The sequence below is a fragment of the Ceratina calcarata genome, unplaced genomic scaffold (genome assembly GCF_001652005.2).
Source record: "Ceratina calcarata isolate Rehan_Ccalc_2016 unplaced genomic scaffold, ASM165200v1 scaffold569.2, whole genome shotgun sequence".
Lineage (NCBI taxonomy): Eukaryota > Metazoa > Arthropoda > Insecta > Hymenoptera > Apidae > Ceratina > Ceratina calcarata.
The window spans coordinates 777,222-795,740 of record NW_017176894.1 but is presented as its reverse complement, the minus strand read 5'-3'; the positions used below and the strand labels follow the sequence as shown (position 1 = coordinate 795,740).

Sequence of the window (18,519 nt, the reverse complement as noted above, 5' to 3'; positions counted from 1 at the left end):
GAAAGTGACGTTTGAACAATAACATGCTCTCGTGCTCTTTAAATTATCTACTTACATACGTATATACATCGCTTGATGATTATACCTATATATGCATGACTTTAAGTCAGTCGAAAATGACACCTGTTCTGTTCCCCTCGTTAATAATCGCTAGTTAATATGCACCTACTTTGTATGACGAAGTAATTGGTAGTCGACGACAATAATCGCAACTGATAATGCCATGACGGTCTCAAACCCACTCATTAAAGAATTGAAAGGTAATCAGAAAAGTGATACTGCGCTTTAGGTTAGAACGTGATGTCTTTAAAATGTATTAGGTAGCGCGTCGTAGTAGGAGCGTCGTAAATTCGAAGATCAACTTACTTTCAGGGTGGACACGAAAATTGACCGAAAGCGGTAAAGACATCGACGATGAAAATAAAGAGCTACCTTTCTTCTGTAAAAGTTTAGAAAAATGCTTGCAGAAAGGCATACTGATGCGTTTAAATCCCATTGGTTTCCCAAAATTACCTGATGCTTGGTACTGGATGGAAGAGATCGGAGAGAAACACTTCAGGTTCACAGCTGTGCATTAGATGAAATCCACTGCGAGCCATCTCGCTTAACGTTATACAAACATTTTGTAATCTCGTTTTAGTTCCTGTTGCACTTATTCCCTGGTGGTAGAGCAAGTTAGACAAAATCCAAAAGTACATACACCTACTGGACGTCTCAGACTTTTGATCAGAACGTGTTTAACGAGAAAGTGCCTTCATATGCCCGTTGAAATGTTGGTACGGATAAGTTCTCGATGATTCGATGGTCTAGCTCGACTATTCCTATGGAAGGTTCACTTCGTGTATAAGGGAAAAAGGTGTTGACTAATCGAAATTGACGCAGGTCAGGACACCGTTGATGGCTACAGGCTACTACGATAAGAACAGTATTCTGGGCGATAATATCCTTGGAGAAATATTTTTGTCGGTGTTATTGCAAAGCAGTAAATTCAATTTTAAACTAAATTTACGAAATTCAACTTTTCTGGATGAATCTTGGCAATTAGCAGATTGCCTGGCGTTAGAATTAGTGCCATGCAAAAGCTTGGGTATCTCCGTATGGTAAGAAGTTCGATTACCAAAAATAACTTCTTCATCGGGACTGATGTAGTATCTCGTGCTGTTACAGTTTCACAAAAGGGAGAGCTTTGATAGTTAACTTAGATAAAAATTCTGTAGCTGCGGAGGACGTAAGAAACGATCATTTCGTTTTTGTTTGGTGGTCACATGTTCGTGTCCATTTTAATTTTTACATTTTCGTCTCTGATTCAGGACATAGTTGAAATTGGAGACGTGTTGGACGAAATAAACGGAAACGCTATAACGTCTAATACCAAAGGGCAGTTGCGTAAATTTATGAAAAAAGCTGTAGGTCAACCGGTATATCTGCACGTGATTAAGGTACGCGTTCTAAACGTAATCCGACCAAGTGATGTCACGCTACTCATATCGCCGATTTGTAGCATCGTAATAAAGAGACGCGTGAATTGTACATGCCGATCGTACATCTTATAAGAAACTCGGGTATCGACGGTTTAAAGAAGATCTTGAGAAGATTCAGTTCCGAGATACAGGGCACGAAGAACGAGGAGGCCGAAGCAAGACCTGGATCAGGGAATAAGTCGTTGAACGCTGGATTCTCGGTGAAGTATTGCGGTCGCGTGTACATCGGTACCGAGGGAGACGTGAAGCAGATCGAAAGAGCGATTCTGGAGGTGTTGAGGTCGGAAGAATTCAAATCGATACCCGTGAAATTCGAATGCTTGGAAATAGGGATCAGAGTGACTCGTGACTTGGACGACACCGTATGTAAACGTGAATGTATACTCAATCGGAGATAAATATTATGGTACGCGTTAACATGTTTCGTTTAACGTTCGCGCAGATCGTATGTAAGCAAAGCTATATGGAAATCTCGTCTTGCGGTCGTACAGGGAATATTCCTCATCATTTCGCGTTCATCGCAGGGTAATCAAATTTATGTTATCTCGATGTGAACAATGACCGATCGTTTCGTATGAGCTGCAATTTCTAATACAATTTCCAGCGACACCAACTGCAATCAGGCGACCAAATTCGATGCGTACGTGTTTCATCATCAGAACGAGAGCGAAGTGCAAACAATATTACAAAGTTTGGGTCAAGGATTTCAACGAACTCATTTTGCGGTTTGAAACCATCTTGTTTTATAAAATAATAACAAAGTTGAACACGTTAAACCGCCTGTTCCTAGAACATTCCTATCCCCTGTTCACATATCTAGTCATTCCGCCGATTTATGTATAATTCCCTCCCTTATCAATTGTTTCAAATGCATTTGAAGAAAATAAATGATTACTTTCCAAGTAAACGGAACGCTCTTATTTCTGTCCTTCCACCTTATTTTAAGTAAGTGGAAACTCGAAATCAATTGTCAATTATGTTTACATCACGTTCTACATACATTTTGTGCAATGCATACTTGGATGCGTATTGGCACGCGTTCACGTACTATCACCGTAGACGATACGTATCTAACATATCCATCCGATCTATATACGTATAGTTCGAGGAGCAGTTTAGTATTATCAATAATAATGAATCAAGAAGGTTCCGTCTCAACGCACCACCGTTATTTTCGGCCGACTTTTGAATTTGATCGAAGGCAATAGGCAATTCTCGATTCGGAACTAGCAGTCGATAACAACTCGATCGGCGAGAACAATGAAAAGGCATCCATCGAATCGGTGATTCTTGAGTAGTCTAGGTCCAGATAGTCCAGGGCAAGTCGGGGCAAGTCAGGGTTGGGGTCGGTCGGGTCGGGTGTCGTTCGGGTCGGAGTGGTCGGAGTCAAGTTCCCTGCTTGCGACGTGCGCCGTAACCGCTGCGCCGCGTGTAACGTAACCGTTCGTCAGCCGTCGTCGGCAGCGGCAGTGTGGTCGTCAGAGAGCGAGCACTCGCTCTATCACTCAGCGATCAGATCGGAAAGATGGCTACGAACTTCGGGGGAGAGTGTCAGTATTTTTACGAGGATGTCGTCTACCGCGTAGACAAGAAGGGTAACGTCGTGTTCGGGATCGTTATGGTGAACGATGATCAGGACCTGTCCGAGGACAGCTCCGACAGCGAGGAGAGCCCGAAGAGGAGAAAGGGCGAGATTCGCGTGGTCTGGCATCCCTCCGGTGTCGAGCAGTTGGTCAACTCGAAGAAGGTATGCGAACACGTTTAATATCGTCACAGAGACGAGTGTTGCTAAACACTAGGAAAAGTCGTCTTCCTAAAAGCGAACCGCGGCACACGCCGCACACAGTGGTTTATCTGTTCATACATTTCGACTTTCGACGTACGTACCTATTTGTTTTCAATTTCCCTTATTTCTGAAAGAACGGAAAGCGACACCTGTCACGCGAACGCTATCATCAACCGTAATGTAACATGTTTAAATTTGAATCGTCGCGTGACGTTGGAAACGTGATCGTACGCGACGTTCGCGACAAGTTTTGTCCATGTTCTTTTACCTACCATCTCACACGATTCCGGGTACGCAGGTACATTTGGCGGACAGGACGCTGATGCCAGGAGACGTCGTACGTAGGATGATCAAGGGAAAGGATACGCAGAGGGGATACTGTCGAGACATCGAGCTTACCGCTTGCGTTCAGGTGATCGGCACCAAACAGGTCCTCACGAATGTCAGGAGCGAAGATTTAGTTCCTTTGGAAGTATGTAACCGACGATTTCTAGTTGTCGTCATCGACGAAATAGCTCATACGTTACGATTAATAGTTTCCATCCATGTAGGAATTTGCGACGGACATAGCTGTTTGCATGGATTCGTGGGTCGGTGGCATAAAGATAGTGAATTTTAAACTGTGGCTCACCACGCCCGACGGATCTCGCTGCGTTATAAAGGACACAGATTCCGGACAGTTGGAGGAGAGGCGCGACAACGACAACGACTTTCCTCGCTCTTCCGAATTCTATCCTGGTCAAAGTTTGTGGGGACCGGTTCAATGCCTGGAGGATGCTCAGTGGATCACGTGTACAAAAGAGATGAAAGCGAAGAGGAAATCGAAGCCGCAGAAGTTGACGAAAGTGATAGTAGAAAAGGTTGAGATGGACTGGATAGGAGTGCATTGGCAATGTAGAGCTTATTCGAAGGACGGTGCGTGGTCGGACGAAGATCAACCGAGGTTCATGGTCCAAGGGGAGAATCTAAAGAGATTGAAACTGTTGAACGTTTTCGAACCGTCTACCGTGCAAGTGGGGGATCGAAACTTTTATGTGATCAAAGGCGACGAGAACGTTACCACGCGAGAGCAATGGAGAAAACAGCAAAGAGATGTTTTTCAAGTTCCTAAGCAGAGTCCAAAGAAGATGCGTCCAAATATCAGCGTTACGAAGCCGGCTGAAGATAGGAAAAAGGAGAGAGTCAACGAACAACAACAACAAAACGTGGACGACAGTGCTCAAATCAATATTAGCAATACGCAAAGTGTGACGAGTAACAATACGTTAATGCCCCCGGTACAAAATCAGAATACTGAAAGTTCGGATGACTGGGATACAGAGGACACGGGATCGCAAAGTGACACTGCTTCGGTAAGATCGATTTGATTGCTCTCGTATGATAGCGAATGAAAGAACGATACGTTACGTTTCGACGTTCGTAGATATCCAGCGGATGTTCCAGTATGTCGTCTATGGGTAAGAAAAAGAAGGGTCCGGCGTTGATGACCAAGATATTAAAAAAGAAGAGGCTGTGCAAAGCAAAAAAGAAGGTGCCGCCGGTTCCGCTTGTTCCGGGAACTAAAATTGTCGTGGAAACTTTGTCCACGAGTACGAGAGCCAACGTTGTATGGCAGGACGGTTCGGTAGAATTTGGTAAATTTCAAATTCGCACTTTCGACTACTCACAGCCTCGCCGGTACGAAACTTGTGTGATCTGAGGTCGATCCTTTTCAGGTATTCCATCTACGCAACTTTATCCGATTCATCACTTGGACGATAAAGAATTCTTCCCCGGGGATTTTGTAGTCGATCAGAAAGAAGAATCCAGGATGTACGGTGTGGTTCAAAGCGTCGATCATCAAGGTAGAACGGCTAAAATCAAGTGGTTCAAAACGTACACTTCTAGTCAAAGTCCGCAGTAAGTAATCTCTACAGAGGTAGCTTCAAGTTTTCGTGTCTGAGCACGGAATTGACGGAAGGTAGTTAACTCGGAAAAATAAATCGATTTGTTTAAGACCGACTTTACTGGAAGAACGCGAGGTTAGCGTGTATGATCTGAAGGATCACCCCGACTTTCAGTACAGACCGGGTACACTGGTAATCCGAATAGCTAACTTCGAGGGCGAAGATGCCGGATGTACCGCTGGTCAAGTGCTAGATAATTATCCGGAAGGTCGAGTCAAAGTGTGGTGGGTCGACGGACACGTAAGTATGTGTTGGCCTCAAGATCTTTATAAAGTAGGTGAATACGATAGCGAAGAGGGAGAATTGTGGGACGATGTGTCGTCCGACGCGTCATGGGAAACCGAACTGGAGGACTGCTTCATCGCCGATAACGACGTCACGGAACCAGCGGAACTGGAAAATTTGAAACCGAAATTGGCCGCGCACATTGAGAAGGCTCGCATAGCGATGTCCAGGTTGGAAGAGATATTCACGCAGAACCCGTCACTTCAGACGACCGAGGTCATGAGGAAATTGTTAGAAGTCTACAAGGATTGCCGGTACATGGACAAGCTCATGGGCACCTCTTTCTTCCACGAGTCCCATTTCCAAGGACTGTTGGAGAGGGTCCGGGAACGCGGCAGAGCGAACGTGGCGCAACGTATGGCGGACCAAGTGAACAGACTGTTCACGCACAAGTCCGATGGCTCGGAGGGGAACGTGGTAAATTCAGGCAGCGTGCAGCCTGGAATTAATTGCGAGAAGATGATCACGGTGACTGACATGACTGGATCGTCGATCGATGATGATAACAAGGACGACGAAGACGCGGACAAGCGGAACGCGAAAGGTGAAGAATCAATCGATCGTTTGTTCATCAACGTCAATCCGAATCCTGAGGATTCCGGATTGTATTCCGCAGAGAATTCGAAGAAAGAATCTGGATCCAGCGAGTCGAGCGGGGAATTTCTACTCAGCGAAGACGCGAACAAAGTGCCACCGGATCGTTCGGTCGAGAAGACGGAGGCGAACAAGGGATCCAGGTCGCAGATCCACATAACGAGTTCTCATGTGGCCAGTTCTCAAGTATGCGTCAAATTGTGTACCCTGGTGAAAGCTCAGCTCGTGTTGGCTCACGCGGAAGTCTCCAGGCGGTTCGGATTGTCAAAGATGTCGTTGTCCGACGCCGAGAAGGGTGGTTCGTCGCCGTTGAAGAAACAAAAGAAGACAGAGGTAGAGGAGGAAGAGGAGGAGATGGAGGAGGAAGTGGGGAAGCGCATAGAATTGTTGCAAGAACCATCGGACTGTTCGATGGACGTTCCACCGCCGGTTTACCCGGAAGGAGAAGGCTTTTCTATAGAAGAGACAGCGCCGGACAGTCACAAGTTCAAATTAACGATGTTCCAGCCGACGGACCCGACCAACTTTTTCAGGACTGTTTCCAAGGAGTTGAAACTCCTGAAGAATTCACTTCCACCCGGTATATGGGTGAAAGGATTCGAGGACAGGATAGATCTGTATTCCGTCATGTTCCGCGGACCCGAGAAGACGCCGTACGAAGACGGTCTGTTTCTTTTCGATTTTCAATTGTCTGCCGATTACCCAGCTGCCCCGCCGCTATGCCATTACATTTCTTACTGCAACGATAAGCTGAATCCGAATCTGTACGAAGACGGTAAGGTGTGCGTAAGTCTGTTGGGTACGTGGTCCGGCCGTGGAACGGAAGTATGGACGAGTTCCTCGACCCTGCTGCAAGTAATAGTGTCGATCCAGGGCCTGATCCTCGTGCCCGAACCGTACTTCAACGAGGCCGGTTTCGAGAAGCAGAAGGGCTCTCAACAGGGAAAAGAAAATTCGAGGATGTACAACGAGATGGTCGTACTGAAACTGGTGCAAGCACAGACCAAGTTGTTGCAGCACCCGCCGCCCGTCTTTAGAGATATAATTATCGAGCATTTCAAAAGGCACGCGAACAAATTACTGCAACGTTTGGAACTGTGGATGGAAATCTCTGAACATCATAATAATCAACATCCGTTGTCGCCGGTGACGCCTACTACGTTCAAACAAATATCCGACATCGGTAAGTTACGATTTTATCATTCGCAACGCGTGACATGTGATACGCGCATTCCTAATCTAATTTTAAACGTGTTTTCTTTCTTTTTTTACATTTAGAAGAGAAAATTTTACCGGAATTCCCGTTGATACCAGCGTCCAGAGGTTTCTGCATAACGCTACGCAAAACTTTAGCTACGTTCAAAGACGTATTGATTCGCGAAGGAATCATAGAAAGGGACAAGGAAACTCGGGATTGCGAGACTGTGAAAGAAGAGACAAGTACGAGTCACGAAACGAGTAAAAGTAACGATAGCAATACGATCGAAAGTAAAAGAAAGAGCAGCGAAGAAAGCTGCAAGTTAACGGTGGACAGCAGGCTGTCCAACGACCGCGTCTCGTCGTCGCCGTCGTCGTCGTCATCGTCGTCTACGAGTATCACCTCCGCGCCGGCGAGCGAAACGAAGAAACCCACGTCGGATCACACCATCAGTTAGCCACAAGGTAAACCTAAGTTTAAACCTAAAAATTCAGCGCGTAAAAAGTACACGATTATTCGGTAAAGAAATATTCGGTTAATTTATTATCAGGGGTTCGCGAGAATATCGAGGGTCAGGCGAGAGTCTCGACGTTCTCGAGGTTTCTCGCTCCGATCCCCCCAACCCGTCTTCGGGTTCTCGCACACCTCTATCTACTACATACACACACGCGCGCGCGCGTATTAAATGTTATACGTTCAATGATATTCGCGGTATCTATTTATTATAACATGAACACCACTACTAACAAGCGATGAAGTTTCAACTGAGAAATGCCGCTGTCATTGCTCCGCAGCTAGAAATATTATTTGTTACGGTAGAGTAATCACGATAGTAAGGTAATAACGAGAGTACGATCGCATAGGCACGTATGTACTGGCAAATAAGATCTTGTTCTTGTAAAAAATTTCACGATGCTTCCGGGATATATTTCACGGTCTGGTTCAGGATGTTATATAGAATATATAATGACGCGTATCACCTGTTATATATCATATATAATGTTGTAACGGTAACAGATATAAAATTCGATATTCGGCGAATTAAGGAATAAAAAGTATATACACGAGATATCACACACGCATTTAGTTAAAAACACACACACACACACACAATGAGAACTTGACTGAACACTAAAGCAGATGAAAATAAAGAGAGTGAAAGTAATTTCGGATAGGCGACGAAAGCGTAACATCGTATAAAAAGAAAGTGAAATAGATGAAATTAAAAGGAGGAAGGTGTAACCACAGTAAGAGTAGTAGGTCGAGCAAACGCGAGTATGCGTTCGCGATAGCTTTTAAGAGACGATAATAACTATTAATTCTAAATGCATTTCAATGAATAAACTTCGAGTGACAACGTCACCTCTACCGACTTGTACGAGAGAAAGGAGTAACAACTACTTCATCGTATCCTTCGGACTACCCTTCGAAGATCATCAAGGCCATCCACTAAATACAGTATTTCGAGCGAAATTACGGGGTAATTTTTTGATTGCAAATAGGTCGTAGATTAGGCGCAAATGATTCGTATTTAGATGAGCAGAAATGATTCGTGTCCAATGTTGTTAGAACATTTCTCTAACGTAGTTTGTAAATTGATAGTAAATTACAAAACGCGGTATTCATCATTGCTAAGAAGTAAAAGAAGAAAGAAGAAAAAAAAGCAGAGAAAAATAGCGTTCCCTTTTACCGGTAATAATTCGTTTGACGGTACGTTTTTAGGAAAAGAAAAATTGCCTTCGCGAATCTCCCGCTCACTCGGGTCATCTCTTTCGCCATGCCGCGCGATCAGTTCGATCGACTGCGCGACAAGTACTTACTTATGGTCACCGAAAGTACTCGTAGTAATACATATACGACGCGTAAGAAAAGTTTAACAGTATTATTTATATTTAATTTCTTATTTAATTTCTATCTCTTCGATGTAATTAAAGTAATGACTCGTGTTTGCCACGAGGGAACATCGTACTATCGTAGTAGTACATTTAAAAATGTATGCGAACGCGGGAAGCATGAGAAGTATGACAGAGGCGCGAAACGAGATTTATGCGAATGTGCATTTTGAAAGTGATGCCAGTCAGTTTGCCCGCAACCAAGTATAATATTGGAGAACAAAAGTCTTTTCCTCCGCTCCGCATAATTCTCTTATTTTTATTCGTGTCGTTACATTCTATTCTGTTCGTTTGGAAAATCCAAAAATGCATCTTCACTGCCCCATCGTCACGTCCCTGTATAAAATCGTTTTCGTTGAAACTTATTCGTGGATTCTTCAACTTGTACATTGCACTCTCTTCTTCGTTACTGTTATTATGTTTATAGGCACGCGTTAGCACTAGAACGATCGACGCTGTAAAAAGACTTGAGATTTCTTATTCTGAAACTACCAAGATGTATTCCGTCGTCGTCGTTGTCGTCGTCGTCGTCGTCGTCGTCGTCGTCGTCGTCGTCGTCGTCTTGAGAAAATCGAGATCTTCGTAGCTCGTTCTACTGTTAATCGATCGAATACGAAAAAGTACGACGTGTCTACACAGTTACTGATAACTGATTATGTACATACATACATACAGGTACACACGCGACTTGAAACATTAACGATGCACAAACGCGTGTTCCACGATCGCGCGCGAAATGTCATAGTCATAGTTCTAATAAATTTGACAAATCGATACACGCGTTTCGCTCTTCTAATTAACGTCGCACTGTTTTCGTTTTTCCGTCGACTAAACGTCCGTCGAGCATCTATCTTACGATCAGCATGGAATTGGTGCGTTCAATCGGCACCGCGGTAACGAGTATTTCCTCCGGGGTCAATTCACAGACTCGATACTCTTCGACGAGCATTGCCGTGTAAAATAGCAATTTTTCGTGTACTCTCTCTCTGTACGGGTATGAAGGAACAAAAGGTATACTTGCGCGAAAGTTTCTTCGAAATCACATGGTGCTGAATATACGAGTATACAACAAGTAAAAGAAACGAGACGAGATGGAGAATCGTTCGTATCGAGGGAACCACGGTTTCCGGCGGGAAACGAACGGAGGGAAGAACGGGTGTAATGAATAGAAAAATATGACGGAAAGAAGTATGAGAGTAGAAGAAGGAGAAAGTAGTAGAGATGACGAATACGCGAATATGCGAATGGCGTGCCTTCAAAGGCAGGGTGAAGCTTATCGTTGTACAACGTTATACGTTTTTCGAATGCCTTGCGTACGAGTGTGTGCCAGCTATTAATAATTAACTTACGTTACGACGGTAATTGCGTATCGAAAATTTGTATGGAGTCTTAATTTTGTCTTCGATTAATTTAGCGTTACGTACGGTAAAAAGAACAGATGCAATACACGTATGTATTTAAGTGTTCGAGTCGGTCAGAACGCAACGTCGATACCAACAAGATTTAATTACACGTTGTTACACGGTTCAATTGATCGGTTTCCACGGTCCTTCAAAGGCATTAAGGATGTATTGGTTATACAGTCAATCCCAAAAGTTTATGTACCTTAGAAAAACGCATTTCCTATAATTAAAAAGAAATCAAACGTCGGAAGAATAATGCTAATAATAAATAGCTACAGTGGAAATATCCNTAGCAATGTTCTTCCGACGTCTGATTTCTTTTTAAAAAATGCGTTTCTAAAGTGCATAAAGTTTTGGGATTGACTGTATAGCCAATACATCCTTAACATATGCATTTCGTGAGCAAAATTGATACAAACGAATTTCAGTCGAACTCGTTGCGTTCGGTCGAAGTAAACGTTGAGTTAGTGTACATATACATATTTGTAGTAATTATGTGTAGTGATTTCGTTCGCGCCTCAGGAGAATGATACTCGGTGAAATTTTTTCGCGTTGGTATCGACCGATATAATGTTACAACGATCATGTAAGAAGTCGTTACTTGTAACTTGATTTCTTTAATTTCTATTTAATAAAAAATTAGCATTCGATCAAAGAGTATTGAACTGACGACAAAATCTTTTCCGTCGACTAGATTCCGCCCCCGTACTCACCCGTCAGGCTGCCAATCGGCTCCCGTCATATCCCGTCGTCGTCATATCCTGTCCGACCGTGTCCATCCGATCTGATCGGCACGATTCTGCTGGGCCTCTCCGTCCGTATCTTGTGAATGACTCTCGGCAAAATCGAACGGCAGCGTGTAATGGCTCGAGCGAAACGTTTTATACAAACTTGTACATACGTATACACATATGTTGTTACGCTGATAAAAATTTTATTTTAGCTAAACTGTAGGTGTCCGAACTTGTTTGGACGGTCATATGTAATTTATATTTGCCTGTTTTAACTACTTTTATATGCACATATCAAAGCAATAAAATGTGAAATTTAATGTTGATTCGATATTTGTTGTTCAGCGAAACGGACAGAAGGACAGAAGCAGTTAGATCGACTGTGTGAGCAAGCCCGACGTGCCTTCGCACCGTGGATACTTTTATCTCAACTAAAATAAGATAATATGAAATTTCTACCTGTTATAGATACCCGTTATCAGCCCATGATTCATAATGAGTTCACCTTCGTATCGCGTAGAGATACTTTAACGCGAGCGGTCGCAGCGTTATTCGCTCAGTTACGCCTAAAAAGTATTTTCTTATTCCATCTTCCCCGCGCGCGGTGTATTTCGAGACAACAATGTGTTCCAAAAGAATGTTCTGCTATTTTGCTATCGGGCTGCGTAAGTAGAGAAATTGATTATAAACGTAACAAAGCGTAAATATCGAAAAGATAAGCTTTTGCTTTGAAACGAGATCGATGAAGCGTGCGTGATGATTCAATAACTGACGTACAAATTCTTACAACGCAGTGATCGTGGGAATGCTGACGGAAGGGGCTGAAGCGAGACGAAAAATCCTGAAAGGGCGAAAAACAATCACACGGCATTATTACTGTGAGTAGAAAATAAAATAATGAACATACGCATAAAATGTGATCGAGCACGCGTAAATTTTTCAGGGGGTACCGCGATACCAGCGTGGTCCATAGTCCTCATCGTAGGTATCAGCATGTTGCTTGCTGGCGGTGGACTGTACGTGGCGTTACAAAAATTCGTGATCGACAACGCCGATCGTGGCGAATCTCACGTGTATCAACCAGCGATGCAAAACGAACCATGAACGTGTACACCTTCTCCCTTTTAATGGAGGACAGTCGTATATCGCCTTGTATCTAATCTCGATGAATTTAATGTTAAACGCAAAAATTCGTTAAATATCAAATTAGTTATTTCCGATTTAATCGTTTGTTCGACGACGCGCCACTGTATTAAAACAAATTTGATACGAACACAGTGACAATATGTTTATTTTTTACATATTCTAACTTGCTAATCGGTCACCGAAATATCGTGCTGTTCGCATCCTTATTTCCGTTTTTCGACGAATTATAAATTATCGTTAGTCGTTCGATCGGTATATCGTAAATTACAACAGTTATTCGTTTAATGCACATTATGATCGAAGATCAATTACATATCGTTTTGTACACATTTGGATAAAATTGATTAACGTCAGATTACTTTTTCAGTGTGTGTGTGTGTGTGTGTGTGTGTACGCGCGCGCGCGCGTGCGTGTGTGAGCGTGTGTGCGTGTGTTATACACTGGAGTTGGAGTCAATTATTAATTATGTAGTATGAAAAAAAGAAAATCTATCATTCAGAGTCTAGAATTCCCTGCGGTGATACTTATCGGGATCGAAGTATGACGTGACAACGACGCGGTTGTTGAACTTTCTTCCCGTGAGAGTCTGCTGCGCTTTTTGACAGTCGATGACGCTATTGAATTCGACGAATACCTAAAACACAAACCGATTCGAATCGATCGACCTTCGTGTTCGTCGGTAGTGAAAAATACCCGATCGACGGTTCATCATAGGGGGGGATGCGCCCTTACCTTTCCACAACCAGGCACGTCGACGCCTTCTATGGGTCTCGGTATTTCCACGGATCGTACCACACCGTATTTGTTACATTCTTCCTTGATATCCTCCAAGATATCCTCGTACTCCTCTTCTTCCATCAGCTCTTCGGGCGTTACCATGTTCAACAAGCAGAGCACCTGTTCGCGCGCGATACAAACATTTTTAAACGGGACAACGACGACGACTACATCCGTAAGAAGAATGAACGTGCGATTCAGCGTCCGCGTTTTTTTCTTTTTTTTTCTTTTTTTTTTACCTCAGTAGCTGGTCCGCTCGTTCCGACCATCGATAATCCGGGCACCTGAATCTGGACAGGCGCCTGTGCCCCGATCATAGGATTCTTAGCACCCACGCTGGCTCGTTGCACGATTAGTTTCTTATCGCCCAGCTGCATTCCGTTCAATCCGGCTATCGCTTGATCAGTCATCGACACGTCAACGTATTCGCAGAACGCGTAACCCTTCGACAGGCCTGTGGCCGAATCCTTCACCAGATTGAATGCTCGTAACTGCCCGAAACTCATCAGTAACTCCTTCACCTGTATCGTAAAAATAGCATTACAGACTTAGTCGCGTAGCAATAACACGACTCGTTTCAGAAGAGACTACGCAACTTTCAAGTTCTACTGATTGCAAATGGTATCGTGACAATGTTGATAGACGTTTTTTCAACTTAAATCGTGTTCAAAGAACAAACATCGTGTGCATTCGAATTCAGATTCTTACGACGCAATATATAAGAACGAGACTGGTACACGATCCGAATCGGATCGATTTCAAAAAGAAGTTTACGGACTCTGAGTGAAAAATCAGTTGCATAGTCTAAGAATAATACGTCACTATGAATGCATAGACGAACTGTGTCTCGCCTATTCATGTTTCCGTCTAACACCTTCGTTTTACCGTCTTTTTTACATACGAAAGTTTTTAGTCCAGTCTGGAACACAGATTTCTGTACAACGTTCTCGATCGAAATCGCTTGCTCTTCTTCTATCCTACACACGTGTCATTCCCCGCTCGCATTTATTTGAGTTCTCCCGTTCAAACGTGAACATAGAGACCTTAAATTTTACTACTTACGTGTCTCTTCATTCCCAAGGAGTACTGAAAACTCTGAAGCAGAGATAACAGCATGTTGCATTTAATCGAAATTTGTTCACCCCCGGTAGCCGAAACTGCCAAGTATTACGCAAAATCTTGCGGCCTTTTACATTACGATTGCGAGAACATTTATACGTTCGTTCATTGAGACGAGATCGATACCGATCGGACCCTACAGGTACAGTTCAACGAGACAGGTAATTATTACTTGTTGAAAAATCGTTCATCGTTCGGGAGAGCATCGAAGCGGTCTGTTCGTTTTTCTCTAAGCAACACGCTATTATCGATGTCGAGGTCTGTCTGATTAGAAAACGCACCATTCACATCGAAGGGCCTTGAGATCTTCAGAAAGGGGGCTGCAAATGTCGCATAAGCCCAATAGGAAGGGATGAAAATGATATAAGTACTTGCCTCGAGGGACTGGGCTAGCCTCTCTCCAGGCAGTGTGGTATTTTGTCATGTTCAGTAGTAGTAGTAGTAGTAGTAGTAGTAGTAGTGGTAGAAGTAGTGGTAGAAGTAGTGGTAGTGGTAAGCAAATGCTTTTGATCGGCGCAACCCTAAGCTAAGAAATGGGGAGAAAGGGCACTGGTATCAGTCCACAGTTACTATATAATAACCAAATGGTTGTATTTGTTTGTTTGTTCGTTCGTTCTTTCTTTTTTTCTTTTTTCATTTTCTTTCTCATTGACCGTATCGTGAATCCAACACGGCAACTTTTTCCGGCGTTTAACGTTCACATTTACCGACTTTTATCTTTCTTACTTTTTTCTTTTGCACTTTGTCTTTGTATTTAATGACACATTACTGATACTCGGACATGTAAGTTCGTTCGCGTAAACCTGTAAACGTAACAAGGCACAAGGACGAAGAGCTGTAAAGCCTGTAAAAGCCTGTAAAGAAAACAGCTGCAAGAGAAAAAATACTCCTGAAAAGAATAAGTACCAAGGACTCGGAGCTGTTACCAGATGCACATAAAATTATGTGTTGACCCTGTAATCCCATCAAGAGAAAAAAAAACCAACAAAAAAAAAAGAAAACTGCTGCACTACATAAAATTGATTCGTGACATTCATCTGCCGGTGTCCTAAAAAAACTTCTCGCACACGACGCGACTCTCATTTGGCAAGTTTCGGTCGTACAAGCGACAGAAGAACCCTTCCTCTTTCCACCTAACGACCTTGGAACGACAGCAGTTTCGAACACGACTATTCTCCGGTTCTCCCCTTCTATTCCTCTCTGTTAAAAATCATCGAACGAAAAATTTCGTATCCCCTTGGCCGGGTGTATCCACGACGATCGGGTTCCTAGAAAGACTGTAAAAGAAATGCGACTGCTGCGGCTGCAAACGCGTACCGACGCGAACTCTGTAACACCTCTAACCATTTCCCTGTCGCCTATCTAACGTAATAATGACGTTCCGAGAAGAAATACGAGACGACGGACGGAGGTTTCTATTACGCCGCCGTTCAGGCGTCCGACACCGGAAGAGACGTGGAATTCGATTTTTCGCCTAGCTAAATAAAAGCCTGATCAACGCTGGAATCCAATGGACACGCGCACATACGTACCTCTGTACCATTTGGCCAGTCGTTACGCATCTTCGTAACTTTGATCTCCGCTAAATAGCTAAATACCTATGTCATAATTTAATCCTTTGGTATGACTCACAATGCTGAGAACTAGCGTGTATCCCAAGTATAATCCCGCAGCATTGTTATACAGCAGCACAGTCGTTTTAATCCCCGATGCCTGCACGCACGACGTACCGATCGAACCGTGTGTTAAATTGAACAAGCGTGAAACGCGACGAATTTCCATGTACCGGCAGCAGGCATCAGCGAATAAAAACTGCTTCCAAAGGTGTGCAATAACGAAAATGTGTTATAAACCTGTTTGCATACCTGTTCTTCGTTCAAATAATTGGGTAAACCACCAATGAAGATCTTGTGTGGAGAATCTGCAATAAAAGAGAGAGAGAGTTACAAAATGTATCTGCAGTAGAAGCGAAACGTGAGAGAAACGTTTCTCGACCGTAGTATAGGCGCAGAGTAAAGGTGTATGTGTAAAACATACCGGGAACCGTACCTGGCACGTTCATACTTGGATTATCGGTCATTCCCGGCATCGGCTGATAGTCGTGGGGTCTTCTTATTTTTAGACTTTGTCCCTTGAAGTTGATACCGTCGAATGCCATTGCTTGCGTCGTCTCGTCTATCGAGCGGAACTAAAAAGTGGCTCGATTACCGTTTGCTCCCCCCCGATTAAAAGGAAAACTGACAAATACTTGAAAAGGACGTCGTCAAGTAAATTTAATTGTACCTCTAAGAAGGCAAAGTTTTTATCTAAATTGATCTGACACGCTAATACTGGATTTCCAGCAGCCTGAGCAAGACCAGATAGATGCATTTGCTGATTAAAGAATTCCATCATTTCCTCTTCAGTCACACCGAACGGAATGTTTCCTACGTAAAGTCTCCTGGCTTGTCTAGTTATGGTACTACCCACGACTGGCACAGCTGCTTGTGGCGTGTCCGCCACGATGTTTGCCGGTATCTGTCCAGCAGCTTGCATGGCTTTATACTGTGCACAATTAAACAGGGAACAATATATAGTATGTATATGTACAGAGAGAGAAGGTAAATTTCATTAATACCTGTAACGGGCTAATGTGATCGAAACCTGGTGGTGGAACATCCCAATATAGAGACGGCTTCCTTCTCCTGGAGCTACGGCTCTTTTTGGGTGAACTACTTCGTTTCCGATCTCGCCGATCCTTGGAACGTGAACGCGAACGTTTTCGACGATCCCTGCTGCGCGACCTGTGCCTTCTATCGCGATCCCTGTCCCTGTCCTTGTCGCGATCTTGACGATCTCGATCTGTTCAAATAACATCATCCATTCGATTATCCGACGACCGGAAATCGGAGCTATTCGAAAAATATGAATCTCTTTTAATAGTTCCATATAGTTGAAACTATTCGTAAACCAATGAAAATAAATCAGCTGCCACCTATACCTGTGCCTGTATACCTATACCAGTGCCTCAACATACATCGCATCTCGCGCTCGCATCACTTGCGACATTTTGTACATACCTACATGTTACGTTCGTTCGTTAACGAAACCTCAAAGTCCAAAATCAGAATTCGAACGATTGCAACAGCTTTTCAATTCTGTTGCAATTCGTAAGGAAAAAAGTGAAATGGACGATGTACAGATTCTTTAAAGTGATATAATAGTTCCTATAATGAGAAATGTACCCATGAAGACGGTCTTCGTAATAGATCCTTGATTTCAGGTTAACAACGAATTCACGGGAGCTCGTTAGAAACTTTCGTATGCAACTTCGATCGCGTGAAAGCTGTGCGTTCGCCGATCTAAGACGTTTCTCCGGATAAAGGAACGACTTGAAACGAAATGCACTCGCGGTCACTTTATTATTCTCGCGAGTATCTTTCTCCGGCCATTACTACAATCACCCGACTTATTTACCCGGTTGTAACGCGGGAACGATGACGAGAATCACGGCCGGAAATTCGGAAGTTTTTTGATACTCACCTCCGTTGTAATCCTCGCCCATTTTTCGTTTTACTACCTAAAACAATTTTATTCCAAGCAAGTAATAACGTAAACAACAACGGAGCTTAACAAACGTCAATTGCTCCTAAAACAAATTTTTATTCTGAGATGGCGACAGATAGAGAGAGGCGACGACAAGCTATAGACGCTATAGATGCTAGGTATTGTAGTCTATGGTAGTGACTACTACATATATCAGTATATATTACAGTGACGCAGTGACTATAGTTGTTGCTGCGTTTGCAGGCTGTCCAAGGCTGCCAAATCTACTAGTGGCAGAATTTTGGCAGGTCTGGTGCAGGATCTGACGGCAGGGATGAGATAATTTTTCCCGCACGGCTCGCTTCCCCTCTTTTTCGCCCGTATTTCGATCCCCACTGCTATTCTCCTCATGCGCCTTCGCTGCAGGGGTCGGATCATTTATCCCTCGGCCGGAAAGTGGGGACGACGCGACCATGGTGGGGACCAATAGTTGGTGGGGGTATGCACTGATTTTCACGGTACCGCTGCGGAGAGCTTCGCGAACGCGCATGAGCACGCATGAGGGGAATAGTAGTGGGGATCGAAATACGGGCGAAAAACAGGGGAAGCGAGCGTCGAGGGATAAATGATCCAGAG

At 43.7% G+C, this 18,519-nt stretch overlaps 4 protein-coding genes across 10 annotated transcripts; 3 read left to right on the top strand and 1 right to left on the bottom strand.

Annotated features, from left to right (window-relative positions):
* The first annotated feature begins 168 nt into the window (after positions 1-168).
* On the top strand, positions 169-2,257 carry LOC108629494 (uncharacterized). 2 transcript variants are annotated; one of them, XM_018032213.2, is made up of 9 exons: positions 169-260; positions 373-559; positions 641-776; positions 883-1,100; positions 1,168-1,228; positions 1,311-1,439; positions 1,502-1,843; positions 1,924-2,006; positions 2,086-2,257. In XM_018032213.2, the coding sequence occupies exons 1-9, from the start codon at positions 224-226 to the stop codon at positions 2,210-2,212; spliced, it is 1,320 nt and encodes a 439-aa protein (XP_017887702.1). In that variant the 5' UTR covers positions 169-223; the 3' UTR covers positions 2,213-2,257. The 2 variants fall into 2 exon arrangements, with proteins under 2 accessions (XP_017887702.1, XP_026673081.1); XM_026817280.1 differs by having other exon boundaries at positions 198-289.
* Positions 2,258-2,499: 242 nt separating this feature from the next.
* Positions 2,500-11,871, top strand: LOC108629436 ((E3-independent) E2 ubiquitin-conjugating enzyme UBE2O). 4 transcript variants are annotated; one of them, XM_026817269.1, is made up of 8 exons: positions 2,500-3,228; positions 3,566-3,739; positions 3,819-4,619; positions 4,691-4,901; positions 4,983-5,166; positions 5,264-7,275; positions 7,371-7,754; positions 11,280-11,655. In XM_026817269.1, exons 1-7 carry the CDS (start codon positions 3,007-3,009, stop codon positions 7,745-7,747), a joined length of 3,981 nt encoding a protein of 1,326 aa, XP_026673070.1. In that variant the 5' UTR covers positions 2,500-3,006; the 3' UTR covers positions 7,748-7,754; positions 11,280-11,655. The 4 variants fall into 4 exon arrangements, with proteins under 4 accessions (XP_026673070.1, XP_026673069.1, XP_017887580.1 ...); XM_026817268.1 differs by lacking the exon at positions 11,280-11,655 and adding an exon at positions 11,785-11,871 and having other exon boundaries at positions 2,501-3,228; XM_018032091.2 differs by lacking the exon at positions 11,280-11,655 and having other exon boundaries at positions 2,501-3,228; positions 7,371-9,793.
* A 23-nt stretch (positions 11,872-11,894) lies between these two features.
* On the top strand, positions 11,895-12,589 carry hoka (membrane protein hoka). Its single transcript, XM_026817281.1, has 3 exons — positions 11,895-11,981; positions 12,111-12,194; positions 12,260-12,589. Exons 1-3 carry the CDS (start codon positions 11,939-11,941, stop codon positions 12,418-12,420), a joined length of 288 nt encoding a protein of 95 aa, XP_026673082.1. The 5' UTR covers positions 11,895-11,938; the 3' UTR covers positions 12,421-12,589.
* A 287-nt stretch (positions 12,590-12,876) lies between these two features.
* U2af50 (U2 small nuclear riboprotein auxiliary factor 50) lies at positions 12,877-18,252 on the bottom strand. Of its 3 annotated transcripts, none has more exons than XM_018032093.2 (8): positions 17,881-18,252; positions 16,976-17,199; positions 16,642-16,902; positions 16,396-16,546; positions 16,224-16,279; positions 13,479-13,760; positions 13,195-13,359; positions 12,877-13,096 (listed from the first exon to the last, which is right to left on the bottom strand). In XM_018032093.2, exons 1-8 carry the CDS (start codon positions 17,900-17,902, stop codon positions 12,965-12,967), a joined length of 1,293 nt encoding a protein of 430 aa, XP_017887582.1. In that variant the 5' UTR covers positions 17,903-18,252; the 3' UTR covers positions 12,877-12,964. The 3 variants fall into 3 exon arrangements, with proteins under 3 accessions (XP_017887582.1, XP_017887583.1, XP_017887584.1); XM_018032094.2 differs by having other exon boundaries at positions 16,408-16,546; positions 17,881-18,251; XM_018032095.2 differs by lacking the exon at positions 17,881-18,252 and adding an exon at positions 17,583-17,846.
* Positions 18,253-18,519: the final 267 nt, after the last annotated feature.

Coding starts and splice junctions, on each gene's coding strand:
- LOC108629494 (XM_018032213.2), top strand. CDS start 224: ATGACGGTCTCAAACCCACTCATTAAAGAATTGAAAG. Junction 777..882: donor ATATGCCCGTTGAAATGTTG/GTACGGATAAGT, acceptor AAATTGACGCAG/GTCAGGACACCGTTGATGGC. Junction 1,229..1,310: donor ATTCTGTAGCTGCGGAGGAC/GTAAGAAACGAT, acceptor TCTCTGATTCAG/GACATAGTTGAAATTGGAGA.
- LOC108629436 (XM_026817268.1), top strand. CDS start 3,007: ATGGCTACGAACTTCGGGGGAGAGTGTCAGTATTTTTACGAGGATGTC. Junction 4,620..4,690: donor CGCAAAGTGACACTGCTTCG/GTAAGATCGATT, acceptor CGACGTTCGTAG/ATATCCAGCGGATGTTCCAG. Junction 5,167..5,263: donor ACTTCTAGTCAAAGTCCGCA/GTAAGTAATCTC, acceptor GATTTGTTTAAG/ACCGACTTTACTGGAAGAAC.
- hoka (XM_026817281.1), top strand. CDS start 11,939: ATGTGTTCCAAAAGAATGTTCTGCTATTTTGCTATCGGGCTGC. Junction 11,982..12,110: donor CTATTTTGCTATCGGGCTGC/GTAAGTAGAGAA, acceptor CTTACAACGCAG/TGATCGTGGGAATGCTGACG. Junction 12,195..12,259: donor AATCACACGGCATTATTACT/GTGAGTAGAAAA, acceptor TAAATTTTTCAG/GGGGTACCGCGATACCAGCG.
- U2af50 (XM_018032093.2), bottom strand. CDS start 17,902: ATGGGCGAGGATTACAACGGAG. Junction 16,547..16,641: donor AAAACTTTGCCTTCTTAGAG/GTACAATTAAAT, acceptor GCCACTTTTTAG/TTCCGCTCGATAGACGAGAC. Junction 13,360..13,478: donor CGAGCGGACCAGCTACTGAG/GTAAAAAAAAAA, acceptor GCGCGCGAACAG/GTGCTCTGCTTGTTGAACAT.